This window comes from Sceloporus occidentalis, unplaced genomic scaffold (genome assembly GCF_023333645.1).
Source record: "Sceloporus occidentalis isolate IW3139 unplaced genomic scaffold, rSceOcc1.0.p SCAF_2, whole genome shotgun sequence".
Lineage (NCBI taxonomy): Eukaryota > Metazoa > Chordata > Lepidosauria > Squamata > Phrynosomatidae > Sceloporus > Sceloporus occidentalis.
This window is the reverse complement of record NW_028316982.1, coordinates 169,537,105-169,553,387: the sequence shown is the minus strand read 5'-3', so window position 1 is coordinate 169,553,387 and position 16,283 is coordinate 169,537,105. Positions and strand designations below refer to the sequence as shown.

Genomic DNA, 16,283 nt, shown 5'->3' with positions numbered 1-16,283 from the left:
TCCAACCCCTTTAAATACTCTTTAGCTTCATCTCCGATACATCTCCAAGCAACAAAAGGAGGTGTTTGGGCTAAGAACACACACCTCTGGATTTTGCTTCTTTTCTTGCTAGCTTCTTCAGGTAAGCAATTTAAAGACTTTCCACTCTTCCCAGAACTTACTTTCTTCATGTTGCTGTCTTACTTTTGTAACATCTTTTGGAAACAGCTAACTGTTTTTTTTTTCCAGATCTACTCATATCTTTTCCATGTTATCCAGCTGAAAATTCTAATGATCTTTCACCATATTGCTATAATTTAACATCGATATTGTCTGGTCTACCAAGCCATTTCTCTTTTTTTCATGCATGATTCTCTTGTCTGAACAGCTATTTGGTTATTTTGTTGAGCCATACTGGCACAAAACAATTTTAAAAATGTTTCTGTGTTCTACAGTTGAGGTATTCAGGAATTACAGCAGAGTGACATGAGCGGTCTTTCTTTGTAGCACTGAGCAGAACCCACTTTCTTTAGGAAAAACAACAGATACATCTGACAAGGACACCAGTAAAGAAGAATGAATTCAGAAGACACTGAAATGATTAAAATGCTGTTCCAGTACCAACATGGATTTCTTATCTCAAAAGTAAGATCTTGAAAATATTGACTTTCAGAGCTTCAGGTCATTCAGTGGGTTTGTGGAAAATAATATGCCTGATTTTTTCTGAATATGTTTCATTAGCTGTGTAGATGGGGGAAGGACTGTTTCTCCCCCTCTTCTTCGAGTTGCAGTGTCTCCAAAGACTGTTGTTTTTTTAAAAGGAAAATGTTGTCCAGAAAGCTGAGCAGTGATTGCCCTATAGCCATTCCATTCCATTTGAATTTACTTTGTCCAGTACCTTAAACTCAGAGACTCCCATGTTAGTGAAGTAGTGAATCCCCTCATGAGTTTAATCTGAACTTTAAAGAAGGTGTCTAAAATGCTGAACCTTAACCTACAAATAGGGTCAGCACTTTGGATATAGTTCCTTTAAAGTTCAAATTAAAATATAGTTCAGATTCAGTGCCTCGCTGATATGGAAGCCATCAGTTTCTACAGCACATGTTGCAAGGGTAGGAAACCATGTACTTCCCACTACACCCCACCTCACCCCGTCTCTTTCTTTCTTTCTTTCTTTCTTTCTTTCTTTCTTTCTTTCTTTTTCACCTCTTTTTCTTGTTTCCCATCCTCACACTTTTCTTTCTCAATAGTTTCTCTTTTCTTCTATTCTGCTCTTTATTCAGTCTTTCTCTCTGTATTCTTTGTCGGCACCTTACTGGCCCGCTACAAACGGGCCGTTTTGTGCGTGCGGAGCGCGCACTAGGGTTAGGAAGGGCGGTGCTTCCACAACCCCCTAACCCTAGTGCGCGCTCCGCACACACAAAATGGCGGCGGCCGTTCCCCACGGCTGCCACCATGAGGACGTCACGGCTGCGCCGCCTCTATATGAGGGGGCGCGGACATGATGTCCTCGCTCTGCGCCAGGGCGCATAGTGCACCCTTAGTGCGGAGCAGGAAGGAGCTCCGTTTTGGAGCTCCTTCCTGGTTTGGTTCGCTGGGCACAGCCTTCAGACGGCTGCGCCCAGCAGACCAAAGGAGAAAGGGGCCAAGCGGCCCCTTTCTCCTCCTCCCCGCCGCTGCGGGGTGTCCTTGGGGCTTGAAGCCCCAAGGACACCCCTTTCCAGGCTGCAGGGAAGGGGCCTTTTGTCGCTTCCCTGCAGCCTGAAAAGCGGCGGATCGGGGCCTCAGTGGCTGCCATTCTGGCAGCTGAGGCCCCGATATACCAGGGAAAGGGTCGGGTACAGCCCGCCCCAAATGGGCGGTCTGTAACCCACCATTGGGCAGCAGAACCTTTTCTTTCTTTTGCATTTAACCATTTGAAAAGTCTGGGGGTCCTGGAAAAGAAAATAGCGCATGAAACTTTCCAAAGGCCAACTTGGAGAAATAAATTTCCCAGGCCTACTTTCTACTTTGTTACTGCTAGTTAGGGAAGTTTAGGCAATATATCACCTAGTGACTGAAGACAGTACTGCAGCTTACAGACAGATTTTAATTCAGAAACCTTAATTAATCAATTCTTAGTATAATAAGAATTCTCCTGGCTAGCTAGAAAAGGACTTGTGCAACTGAGTGGCCATTTTTTCTTTCTTTCTTCAAATTGTTACACATGGAGCTAGTAAAGGTCAGACAGGTACCTGTCACAGATATGGCTTGAACATCCAAATATCCTCATAGTTTTTATATTTTTCTTTGGAGGAATTTATATTCTTACCCCATTGACCTTGCCCTCATGCACATTGTAAAGGCTTTGAATTTGGACTGGTATCATTTATTAGCCAAGCAAGTCACATTCTTCAAGAACAAAGAAGAACAAGAACAAGAAGTCACATTCTTCAAGAACAAAGCAATACTGTACAATGGTTCCATACACTAATCTCATAATATTCAACAAGAATATTCAGTTTTTGAAAACATCCAGCTGTATTATATACTCTGAAAGCCACATGATTGCTCATATAAGATGATGATGATGACAAAAGAGGAATATAATAATGTATACGCCTAAGTATTGTTTTCTTTCTTTCTTTCTGAACAATTTAACAATAACAGCCAGGCTTTAAAAATTCAGTTCAGATGTATTATATACCTTGAAAGCTACTGAGAGGGTATTTCTTAATGAATGGCCATATAAGAAGATGGTGGCAGTGATGAAGATGGGAATAGTAGTAATGCAAATTTCATTTGTGTGCATCATTTATTTTTCTTTTTGTACTTTCTGTCATTCCTAGATCATGTTTACGGCTGCTGAATTGGGAGTATTTGATCTGCTGAGGGAGTCAGAAGAACCATTGACCTCATCAGCTGTTGCTGAACACCTGGGCACCAGCCACGTGGGAATGAAGAGACTGCTGGAGGCCTGTGTGGGTTTAAAATTTCTGAGAATGGAGAGGAAAGACAACATAGGTACCCATGTCAGAAGGAAAAAGCACCTCAGTTTCTTTCAAATTTTTGGCTTAAGTAGCTACAGGTGAAACTCAGATAGAATATGCCCAGATTTTCCCTTTATGTACAGCCCATACAGACAGGCCAAAATAAAGTCTATAAATATTTATATGTCTATAAATAAAACATATTATTATTATTATTATTAAAGCTACTTCAGGTCATTTTGGAGATCTGCTGTTTAAATGCTAAGAGGCCAGAAGCCGCACCAAAGTCACGCTTCAGTTTTAAGGACTGGAGCGCAGTGTGTCATTTAAACAGCATATCTTCAAAGTGACCCGAAGCAGCTTTATTTTGGCCTGTCTGTACAGGCCCGTAATTTATATAAGTCCTGCCCTTTGTCATTGTTGATCCCTCCTCTTCTCTTCAGTGTTGCTGTTATGTTTCTAAATGTATAGATTGCATGCAATTGTCCATCCTATCTTTATATCAACTCTTGATAGTTATTCTGGGAAGAAATCTCCCATCATCTCTCTACTTTCTCATCCTCCCCCCCCCCCGCTGATTTTTCCCATCGCAGCTATGTGCAAATTCACCTTGCCAGTTCTGAATGTTAATTTATTTTAAATGAATTGATGTTTATATATGTGATTACTCACCACCACCACCAGAGTGTGACCTGCCATTAAGTAAAGTGAGGTATTTGCTGTAGACAGCAGATACTACAAGGCAAATAGAAGCATTGAGATACCGAAAGGCAGGATTCTTCATGCCCCCTAAGCTATCCTAATGCTCAGATATGATAGACAATTTTGTTCTATTGTACTGATTCAACTGCTAGTCCAGTGCATTGATTGTGTAGCATATCCAAAACTATGGGATGAATTACAGAGTTTATAAATAAAAGAGTGATTTTTATATTTCTTCAAGGATTTTTACTCGTGTTTATCAACACAGGATTCTTCCACTGAAGTAGGCCATTTGTGGAAAACAATTCAATCAACTAAAGGGATAAGATAGGCATGTTTCATTGTCCCTTTATTATTTAACCTGCGTCTTTGAGATTTATCTAGGTTTCTTACTCTAGTGGGATCACATCTTCAACCCCCTTGGTTTTTTGATGGATGTTATGGAGATATATATCTCTGCCCTTATAGTTCTGGAAGCCATAGCCTTAATCTCGGTCCCTATAGTTCTGGAAACATTTAAAACCTTATGTATATATTGGAAATTTTATCAAGAGGAAAAAAGAAACTTGACTCACTGGTACTCTTTCCACACCATTCTGTTGAGCTGCAATCTGTTTGGAAGGATGACATATTGAAATACTCCAGATGTGTGCATTGTAAAAAACAAAACAAAAAAACTAGACCAACCATCTGAACTGGGCCAGCAAACTAGATCAAAGAATTTAGTCAACTATTAATTGGATAAATTTGATCCGTACTGTGGTTGCAGCTAGTATTATGATCCTGTGACTAGATACGTATATGCAAGTTCTTTGTTCTTTTCCATAGCTTCCTTTTTGTTCCTTCTTCTTGTTGTTGTTGTTGTTGTTGTAAAAAAGGATGCAGTCACTCAGCGGTTAAGATGCTGATTCTGATGATTGCAAGATCAGCAGTTCAAGGCCCAAGTGCCATGCGATGGAGTGAGCTCCCATCACTGGTCCCAGCTTTTGTCAATTTACAGTTTGAAAGCATGTAAAAGTACAAGTAGCTAACTAGATACCACTTTGGTGGGAAGGTAACAGTATTCTGTGCAGTCATGCTGGCCACATGATCACAGAGTTGTTTGACACTGCTGGCTCTTCAGTTTAGTAATGAAGATGAACATCACCCACTACAGTTGGACATGACTTGACAACCTTGTCAAAGGGAAAACCTTTACCTTTAAATGTCAAATAGAATAAATATATAAAACTGTGACTACAATATAGTAATTTTATTCCTGCTGTTTGCACTAAACAGCAGAATTATCTCAAGGAAAGTGAGACGTGACAAAGGACACAGGATTCTTTTTCAGACAAATATAAATTCACAGTAACTTTGCTCAAGAGATTTTTGTGATTTGAGAAAATTAAAAATATGATTAAAATGAATTGATTCCAAAAAATTGTGGGGGAAAGAGTAATGACCTTTCGACAATCTGGTCTCCTTATTTTCCATCTCAATCTTTTCCCTATATATTTTAAGGTCTTTATGGAAACACAGCCCTTGCTGATCTCTACCTTGCTAAATCAAGCCCCAAATCTCAGTATTATTACATGAAGTTACAGTCTGATGTCTACTATCCAGGTCTGCAGTACTTGTCTGATGCTGTAAGGTAAGGATGTTAGGATGGAACTGGTTTAGCAAATTTGCAGTGAGGGTTTGGATGGGTAGGTTCTATATCCAAGAATCAGACTGAAGTGTTCCTTCACTTCTGTGTGATACTACCACAATTTGTTCACATCTTTTTTTATAGCCATAAAGCCAATACTGACATCAAATCCTTGTTCTTCTACTTTCTTCTGCAGTCTCCACAAATATTAATGATGTTTAGCTGTACTTTGCTTTTTTTTCAAGAGGCATGGCTTTATATAGCCAAATGAGTAAGTGTGAAAGGGTTATTTGAAATATCAGTTTACTGTGTCCTGCCCAGTTAAGACACGGAGCTTAGGGACAGATTCTGAACCTAAAGAAAATGCATACATTCTTCAATCAAAGGAAACACCAGCCCTGTGTCTCATTCCACCTGATCCACAGATACGATGAACACTCTTTATTGCAAGCCACAACAGCAAAACCTTTTTCAGGTATTGCAATTATAGGACTACGTGACCAGTAAGGCATTCTTTTCTTCTTGAAAAACTGGATGCTATTAGGAAACAGCAGTTAATGGTTCTTCCTTAACTATCTCTGCTGGCCCTGGCTCTACTTCTTGCAAAATCCAAGCAGGTACAATTCAGCAGATAAGTGGCACATAGCTTATGAGCAGTCTATACAAAGGAAAATGACCTCATTCAAGCTAAGCACATAGAAAGGCCCTAGAAGCAGCCTGGTAACAACCCCCCTTTATAAGTGCTTCAATCTTAATTAAGGGCCTGAACAGACAGGCCAGAATAATGCTGATTCGGGTCACTTTGGAGGTAATGCTGTTTAAATGCTACATGCGTCCTAAGAGGCCAGAAGCCGTGCCAAAGCCACGTTCCAGTCCTAAGAACTAGAGCGCAGCTTTGGCTGAGCTTCTGGCCTCTTAAGATATGTGTGTCATTTAAACAGCATACCTCCAAAGTGACCCAAAGCAGCTTTATTTTGGCCTGTCTGTTCAGGCCCTATGTAACTTTTTCTGTGTTAAAAGATTGTTCAGAGGGAAAGATCATAGCCACTTGGTTAAGCTGGACTGTCCCCATTGCCACCCACTGTGACATACCCACATATAAGACCAGAACTTAGCATGAAGTATTTGTGGGGAATGGGCTATATTGTAAGCAATGTGGTGGTGCTGGTGGTGGGGAAATCACATTTCAACCTGTAGCTTGTAATATAAGATCAATTATTATTTAGTGGTGGAAAGTAACCATATAGAAGCACACAGGTTTCCAGAGCTCAAAGCAGATTTGTTAACATTTATAGTTAGGTGAACATTTTAGATAGTAGCCTCTAGTTCTGTTTTCCTCTTGCTAACAATAGTTGAGAGCTGGAACTTGGCCTGCCACCTTTCATTGTTACTTTCATTTATAGCAGGGTACCTTCTGGTGGAACTTGACCTCAAACCCCATTTAGCACAGCTGAAACAAATGATGAGGATAAACCAAACAAATGATGCGAGTAAACCACAAATGATGCCAACATAAACTGTCTCCCTTGCAAGACTCCTGCAGCAGTGTAATTGAGCATATACATGTATCTCCAAGCTCTCAGCCAAATACAAAGGTTTTCTGTGGACTATCATTTTACAAAGTAACTCAGAGCTCATCCAGACTGGCCAAATGCATTGAGATTTATCAGGGGTTTTACCTGTACCTATTGGGATATTTTTTTTAAAATCAATATGATGTTTTGGTCTATTTCTTGTGAATTTTTTTGGACTAGCCATGATTTTTAATACCCAAGGCAGTGTTGCTTTCCTCTGCTCCATTCCAGCAGTTTCCAATACAGGCAGGAGTAACTTTGCACATCTGTGTGCATGATCTTGGTTATTATTTATTTATTTATTTATTTATTTATTTATATAGTGCTGTAGATTTGCACAGCGCTGTACACAAAACAATAAATATATAAGAGCAAACCTGCCTATGGCGTACAATCTAAGTACTTCTGGGTGGTCCAACTGATGAAATGGTTGCCCTCTGACCTTCCTTCCCTCATTACATTACCAGACTGAATATTTCTTCTTTCTTTCTCCTTTTTACAGGTATAGAGTTAAAGTAATAGCTATAACATTTTAAAAAAATATTAGATGCACTACACAGGGAACATAGCCCATACCACAGTTAACCATGCCTCAAGCAGAAATAATAATAATAATAATAATAATAATAATAATAATAATAATAAATGAAACTGGTATATTTAGGATGGGGCATGGTCCAGGAGTGGGAACCACCTTTGCAATTTATGAAATCCAGCAACAGAATATCCTGACATTTACTGGAACTATTGGCCCATCTAGAGGAGCCCTCAGTTAGAACAAAGGCTTTAAAATGCATCATAATGTGCAAGAGAACAAAAATCCCATCACACATCAAGAAGAAAGTACTCTCAGTGCTTTAGCAGTGGATTCCTACACCAGAGGGGATTAATCTGAGTAGATTTGGGATATCCTCCAACTCCATGATTCTTTGGGTTTAAGAGCACAGCCCAGAGTTGCCAGACGTCAGACTAGAGAGAGTTCCAGTCCTTTAAAAAATGTAAACATGTGAAATGAAATTGTAGCTGCTAGTCCTTTCTTGCTTTCCTCATAGCAAGGGAGGCCAATTAGGTTTGAGATACCATGGCTATATCCACTATTGGTAACATGGATATTTTGAAGGAAGATGCACTGTGTGTTGGTTGAAACTTGCCAGCCTGATCAAAACAGTTATCTGATTTAATATATAGGCAAGATAGTTTAGAATTTAGAATTCACAATGGAGTTACAAGCATTGATTTAAGACAGGGGTAGGCAACCTGCGGCCCGCGGGCCGGATGTGGCCCGGCGAGGCCTTGGGACCGGCCCCAGCCCGGTCCTGCCGCCGATTGCCACCGGGGCCTTTGGGGGGCAATTGTCTATAGAAGCCTCAGAAACATGTATTTATATTAACATTTTTAAAAAAATCAGCAATTTTTTTCGCGTGTCCTCCATTTTTTTAAAACAAAGTGTCTTCCATTTGAAAATTTTGTCCTGGTTTATTTATATATTAAAGTTTTTAAAAATATATTTAATTATTTATTTTTTGGCTTCGGCCCCCCAGTTGTCTGAGGGACAGCAACCCGGCCCCCTGCTCAAAAAGATTGCCTACCCCTGATTTAAGACAACTAAACACTGACATATCCTATGTCAACATTTTGAACAGAGGAATGAATTCTGAATTTCAAAATGTTTGTTTTTAATACTTACATAGCAACAGAGCAGTACTACCACTATGTCTACATATTTATACGACTCAGAGGACAATATGTTGTGTTTAGAAAAAGAGTGTAATGTTGAATTTGGTGCTTTATGCTGCCTAATTTTCATTTATTTATACATAATCTTCTATTTCAGGGAAGGAAAAAGTCAGATCAAATCAAAACATGGACCGTCAGTGAATGATTTTTTTCAGCTTGTTTATAGGTAATAGCAGTATTTTTCTGTATCATGATTTGCTTTTTAAAAAATGTTTTTTATTAAACACACATTTTCACACTATAAAGCAACATATATGTGTAAGTACACACAAAAATCCTTAACTATAAAACAAAACTACCAGAAACCAAAAAACACAAAATCCAGGAGAACAGATATGACTTCCAACTTGCCAGCTAGTGGTGTCAAGTATCATATATTTCAGCATCCTCTGCTTTAAATATATAATAACAAATTTATCACATTAGTATCCACTAATAAAAGTGACTTGTACTTATTGTTGCCACCTACTATTCTTTAAATTCTGAATGATGATCATCACTCTTACCTTCTTTCATCTTCTATTCCCACATTTTTCTCATTTTTATTATATCTGCCCGATTTGTATCATCTTAATAAATCACACAATATAAATCAAATCCAGAGGAATCATACTAGTTATTCAAACTCAGTTCAACCCAGTCATTATTTTAACTTTTCAGTTATTTGTACTTCACATAAGCTTTATTTTCAAGTTTGCACCACTGTAAAAAATAAACTACCACTCCTCCCACCCAAGAATATGCTCAAAATCATATATTTTATCACATTCCTCTACAGTATAACATCTCTCTCATCACAGTCCTCCTGGGTAGTAGGACCTTCATATCCATGGGGTTCCATTCTGGACCCCTGCACAGATATGGAAAAATCAGGACCTGAAGTCCTATTGTCCCTAATGGCGGTGCACCGTTTGGGACAATGGGGCTTGCTGTCTGTGAATGCTGAAATCTGTGGATCTCTGTCTTTTCATTATCTTCCTCTCCTCCTCTTCTTTCAGTTTGTCATTGTCTCGTCCTCTCAGTATCTGAGCCACTAGTTGGTTTTTTAAAATTCTGTTAATCCTTCTCCCAGACTTTGTTTCATGCTCTCTTTGAAATCAATTTGAAGTATGATTAATTTGAATATAAATCTGACACATATCTGCTCTTTACTCTTCTTTCAGCTGTCCTAGTTCAGCCAGAATCAACTGATTCAAGTTTCCCATTCCTGGACATGTGATTTTTGACAGCTGTCAACTTGGAAATAATAATAAAAAATATCTTTTTCCTTGCAATCTTTATTACTACTACCAAATGTCACAAGTCTCTTTCAAATCTCCTATGTATATTCTCTACATCTTTATACTTTATACCAAATTTAGCTTTCCCCTTTTTATTTCCTCTTTTGCTGATGGATTGTGACAACAAAGTTTAGTCTAAAAAGCAGGTAATTAACATTATTTTTCACCGTTCTCATCCAAAATTTTACTTCTTTGGGACTCCACATCTTTTGTTATTTTAAGTTATACTTAAGAGATATGGACACATTTTAAATTCAAAATGGGGCCCAGCAGCCTTTTAAAATCTTTAGCACTGCAGTTTAAATCCAGCTTTCCGGCTTAGTTTTAAAAGACCTTAGTAGAGTTAAGAGGGGAATGTGCAGAAAGTTGTTACCTAAACAGAAGTCCTCTGTATTATTATTTTTTCAAGAGAATGATAAAGCAGGGAATGGTTCTTGTCATTTTCTTATGCACAACATATGATTTTAATTCCTAGATCAGAGGAAGGGAAGCAAGTATACTTCAACGCCATGGATAATTCTTGGAGTTTGTTTGGTAGCGAACTTATTTCTGAGTTCGATCTTTCTCATTTCCATCTTGTTTGTGATCTGGGAGGTGAGTACTGCAAATTGTTAACCATATTCCTTTATACTCATTTCAAAATCATATTGTTAGATGATTTGGGAGACAAAGGAGATAATCACACACTGACGGGACAGGGTTGGGCTCCCATCCTTATCCTGTCTGTGACTGCGATTGCACAAAAGCCTTTTATACTGAAGTGCTGATGCTGTCGTTATTTGCCATTGAAGTAGAAATACTGCTTCATTTTGCCACAGGCACAAAATTATGGACAGTCACATCTGAGATATTATCCAGAATTTGTATACTAGAATGCTTTGGAAGTGGGTTGAATAATGCAGCACATAATTCAAAAAATGCTTTTGTATACTGTTCGTTTTTTAAGGAGGCAGTGTTTTTTTCGCCAAAGAACATATTTCATCATACCCAAATTCTACTGTGACCATTTTTGACTTACCTGAAGTAATAGAAACAGCAAAGAAGAATTTTCTGGGCTCAGAGGAATGCCGGATTTTATTCCAGGAAGGTAAAATATTATTTGTTTTATGCATATCATCTGGCAAGGTCTCTCCAGCATTTCAAACATCTTTGCCAGCCTTACCTGGTTTGTTAGGGACTGCACTTTAGGCAAGTGAAAGATGTGCTGTACACTGAGCTTTCCTCCTTTCGTGCATACCACTCCAGCATACCCTTTTCCTTGCTGAAAAGTAGAAATGTTTCACAGCAAAACATGTTAGTGGATCATTTCAGCATTCAGGTACCATAGCACTTAATGCATCTGATCCAATGTTTGCAAGTTATATTTCATTGAATTGCAGTGCTTTGTGTAAACAAACTTATTTCAATTACTGGACTATAATTAGTAGCAAGAAGGTTTTTATTTTTAAATATTAAAATAGGTAAAATATAATAATCTTGTTTTTCCTTTTAAAATGTAAATCTTTTATGAATTTTCGATACAAACAATTTAGTTCAGAACAAAATAATCAACATTCTAGAAGGAGAAAAAGGAAAAAGAAAAAAAGGAAAAGAAAACAAAGAGACAGAAAAAGACTATGCATATATTACGTATATCTATATATCTAAGGGTCACAATAAGTCACACATCAACAATAACAACAGCAACAACAAAAACTAAAACCAATCTATTCTAAAATAAACTAAGATTAACAACAACATACTAAAACATTAACTGTAAAAATAAACAAAACCTAAGTAAACCCTAAGTAAAACACAAAAGAGCTCTGAGCCCTAACACTAATGAGAAAAGAAAACTGAAAAAAGGGGAAAAAATACCATTACAGATTAAATTAGATTAAACCTATTAGAATTACTAGTAACCATAAACACAGATTATAACATTGTTTGATTTCTTATTGCTCGAAAAGACCATAAATTGTTTCATCTTTTTTTTTTAAAAAAAATCTTCAATTGGCTTATCTTTTAAAATCCACAACAATTTGGTAATTTAGGCAAATTCCTCAATCTTAACAGCCCATTCTAACATTTAGGTGTTTCACTGTGTTTCCAAGCTTTAAGCAGACAGTTTTCTTGCACTTATTATATATTGATGAAGTAGTCCATATTTCTGTCCATTTTTTTAATTGAAAATGGCCATCAAAGACATTTCTGGTGACATTGCAAAGCCTGTCTTTAAAATTTCTGAATTAACATAAATCTTAGACCGATAGTTTTTCACCTTCTTACAAATCCATCACATATAAAAAAGGATCCTTCTTTATTCTGACAGCCACAATGTTGATTTGAAGAAAAGCTACACATTTTTGACATCTTATTTGGAGTTACATGCCATCTGTACATCATCTTATTATACACATTTATTTAAAACTGCTACACAAAGTAAATTTTATATCTTTGGTCCACATTTCTCCCAGATAACAATTTGTACAATACGCCCAAAGGTTCATCTTCTATCTCTAATTTCAAAAGGCATTTGTACACTCAGTTAATAATCCTTACACAATCCTAAACATGTTTACCAAGATTTAACTATTATCATATATAAGCAGAACTTATAGTATTTACTGGGGTGGGTTTGCATGATTTCTGCAATAATTATGTACTGTATACAGACTTTATGTTAACTCTGAGAATGCATAACCACTAATTCAACAGACTTCACATTATCACAGTATAGTCACCAGGAACAGGCCAAAGAGTCTCTAGAACCTGAATTTTTATCTTGGAAATATCTGACCTGCTCTTATGACTATTCAAACAGCCTTTGACTCCAGTGCTTCTAGTATTTGATAGCTTTAGTATACTCAAGAATTGAAGTTTTGTCACTTTTGTAGGAAGTGATTTTTTGTGCATTCTCTAATTTCATTCTCTAATTACCTATCTTATTGCAGGGGATTTTTTAAAGGACCCAGTTCCTGAAGCTGACCTTTATATACTGTCAAGAGTCTTGCACTTGTGGAATGATGAGAAGTCTGTGCAACTACTAACCAAATTACACAAGGCTTGCAAACCTGGTACGTGCACTTGGGCCTGGAGCACACAGATTGTTTCAGATTTCAAAGCAAAAATGTTATGAGATTGTCACCTAACCAAACAATTTATAGATCTAGGCTGCGGAAAACCTGTTGGCCACATATGGCCTTCTAAACTTGTCTAAATCTTATACGCAAAGTATGAAGGTAATTTTATGGTCAATATTTTTTAATAATTATGAAGTTTGTTTTCGTGGAATCACCAGAAAGCGAAGATGTGACTATTTCAGCCACCCATGTGGATAATTTTGGATTATGGGGTATTTCATGTAAGGGAGACTCAACCTGTATTTTATTTTATTTTATTTTGCTGCTGTATGTTTAAATTAGTCCTCAGGTGCTGGCTATTCTATATCTGAACGAGTTCCTTCTATGTGTTAAGAAGCCTGGTTTCTGTTAGTCATTTGAGCCATTTTGTATTATGGGAAGCTTGTGTCTTGCCTCTAACTCTCACTGGAGTTAGTTGCATGTTAGTTAGATATTCTCCCATCCAGGGACGTAGCCAAGGGGGGGGGGGTTCTTGGGGTCCGGACCCCCCCTTCCGTTAGATAAAATGAATGGTGTGTGCTGCTGCGCCGCCGCACCCAAGCCCCATTATAATGGTGGCACTTAGTCTGGACCCCCCCTTCCCAAAATCCTGGCTACGTCCCTGTCCCATTCCTTGGAACACCTGGAGGATCTTTTCTTAAACTGGCTGAAACTCAATTCATATTCAAGCAGGCTAGTACCTGTAGTCTGGCACTGTGCCTATGACTGTTCCAACAGAATTGTACAATTGAACAGTAAGGCATAAGGAAGCTGGTAGGAAGACAACAGATGTTGATATGGTGAGTCAAAGTAGACATGCTTGGGTCCTAACATTTCTCTTTACTTAAGAAAGGTTTAGGAGGCCTAGTTTGGATCAGCGGTATAGCATGGTGGACTTTTCTACCCTCTTCCAATAAGTTGTTTGGTAAAGTTAAGTTGCACTCTTCAAAATACTGTTGAAAGTAATATTGTTAAATTTTGTTTCTTAACTCACTAACATTTATTTTGAAATAGGTGGCGGAGTTTTAATAGTTGAACCTGTTCTTGATGATGAAAGAGGTGAATCCTTTGGAGCGCATTTTGCTTCCATAAAGCTGCTTCTCTATAATGATGGAAAAACTCGTACTTCATCAGAGCACAAAGCACTCCTTGGTGTAGCTGGCTTCAAAGACATTCAGGCAAAGAATAAAGGCTTGTATGGTGCCATTTTGGGAAGAAAGCAATGATACCCTTGCTTCAGTCATCTCTAGACTCTAGAGGAATTTGACATAATAAAGCTCTGTTCAGCTATTTCTTCTGGGCACAAATTTATTTCAAAGCATAGACTCAGAGTTGTAAGAGATCACAAGGACTATCCAGTCTAACCCTTAGCCCTCAGTAAATTCCTTACCACTCATCAATATGTATGTGTGTGTGTGTCTATTGTCAAGTTGCCTGTCAAACTATGGTGACCCTATACATTTTATTGTGATTTTTAAAGGTAAGAAATATTCATAGGTGGTTTTGCCAGTTCTTTCCTCTGAAACATTGCCTTCAGCACCTTGTATTCTTTGGTAGTCTCCCATCCAAGTACTAACCAGGGCTGACCCTGATTAGGCTCCAAGATAAGACGGGATCTGATGCCTCTGAGGAATTTAGTGAGGGCTCCTCCTCAAGATACTACTTTGAAAAGTTAGTGCTAGATTGTAGATATTTTATAATTCTTCCAGTTTCATCTATGTTCACAATTGGTGCTCTTTGTGATTTAGGTCATGGGGAAAGAGTGGTACCTTATACAGTTCTATACATTTAAAAATGTGCAGCTGGATAGAATGAGAAACATGTATACAAGTGGTAAGAGCTATTGTAGCAGCTATGAATACTCAATATGCCCTTGATTTCATGTTGTGTGATATTAATTCATCTGAGTATAGTTATCAGGTATTTTTTCAGAGCACATAAAATGAGAGAAATAGAGTGAGTGAGTTTTGGAATCAAAGAGATTACTTGCTCACATTCTTGCTAGACTTCCCAGAAGAGATGGTGGGGAGTGCTATGATCATTGTTGGAGCAATGCATAGAGATGGAGATCTTGGCAGAGATCCATGATCCTATGGTTAACATATCTACACCCTTCTCACTGGATATGGGGTTTCATAATTAATATCTAGTGTTGGGCATGATTTGAGAGGTCATGATGACCTGTGGACACTAGGAAGTTACACATGTAAGCACTCACACTGACCCAGGGATATGCAATATACCAAGATAGTACTAAACTAAATCCAAAATGGGTTTTCAGTTCTCTCCATTCCCATCCCCTCCCCTTGGCTCTTCACATTTTTTCTCACAATGAGACAAAGTGACACCCATTAAAAAAGCAGTAAAAGAACACACCTTCCAGCTTACCTCATGCTATATTCTTATTCACCTTTACTGTCCAAGTATCCAAGGGCTGTCTCAAATCCAATCAATGCATTATCACTCCAAAGTTAAAGCCATAACCCATTCCGGATCCCTTTTGTCAATTCTATGGGAAAACCATCAGAGCCCTTGTTATACCATGTGGTAACATCAAGCATCTCTTGTGGGTATGATATAGGATATAAATATTCACCCCAGTTTTAGCCACATGTGTGCACAGAGGATCCCATCACTCTCTCTGTGTAGTCCTCAGATACTTTCTGAGCCACTCTATGTTTTCTGTGGACCTGTCCTAAGACTTCTGTGGACCTGTCTTAATTATTGCCCTCTCTAACTCCCAGTCCCTGTCTATCCAACCTTCCACACCTTTTTTTTTCTGATGGCCTTGTATAATCCTTAAGGTTGTATTGGTATTTGTATGTTTGTGTGCACTCTTGCACATTTCTAAATAAAACCCTTCTACATACTGAAACTGGAGTGCTCTCTGCAGTGTTGCTATACATAGGTGAAAAGATCACAAAAGTTACATTTCTCTTGAAGGCCTCCTTTCAAGCTATAATTTCCCCCAAATTTCAAGAAGATACTGACATTGTCGGTGGGGACCCCAATGCTTCCCCCCACAACCTTTTAGGGTAACACTATAGGCCAGAACGAAGATGCTGGCCCTTTACAGACCGGCTTGAAAGGCCGGCCTGTGGGCACAATTGGGCCATAGTGTCCTCACGACGCATGCCCAGCTCCACCTCTTCAGGATGCCTGACACCGTGCACTGCTTTAAATGGCACACAGCATCACAGCACGCCTCTGGAGCTTGCGTCCAGAGGACACAGTGCTGAAGGAGCAGCATATAGCCATGCTGTCGTGGCTATGACACCCTTTTGAGGGCGCAAAAAGGAGCCAGATGGGGG

At 38.4% G+C, this 16,283-nt stretch overlaps 1 protein-coding gene across 2 annotated transcripts; it reads left to right on the top strand.

Moving 5' to 3' along the window:
* The first annotated feature begins 56 nt into the window (after positions 1–56).
* LOC149319289 (acetylserotonin O-methyltransferase-like) lies at positions 57–15,829 on the top strand. Of its 2 annotated transcripts, XM_089511412.1 has the most exons (9): positions 76–121; positions 513–624; positions 2,808–2,982; positions 5,154–5,283; positions 8,689–8,757; positions 10,347–10,465; positions 10,818–10,958; positions 12,805–12,927; positions 13,987–15,829. In XM_089511412.1, the coding sequence occupies exons 2-9, from the start codon at positions 556–558 to the stop codon at positions 14,196–14,198; spliced, it is 1,038 nt and encodes a 345-aa protein (XP_089367538.1). In that variant the 5' UTR covers positions 76–121; positions 513–555; the 3' UTR covers positions 14,199–15,829. The 2 variants fall into 2 exon arrangements, with proteins under 2 accessions (XP_089367539.1, XP_089367538.1); XM_089511413.1 differs by lacking the exon at positions 513–624 and having other exon boundaries at positions 57–121.
* The last annotated feature ends 454 nt before the right edge of the window (positions 15,830–16,283 follow it).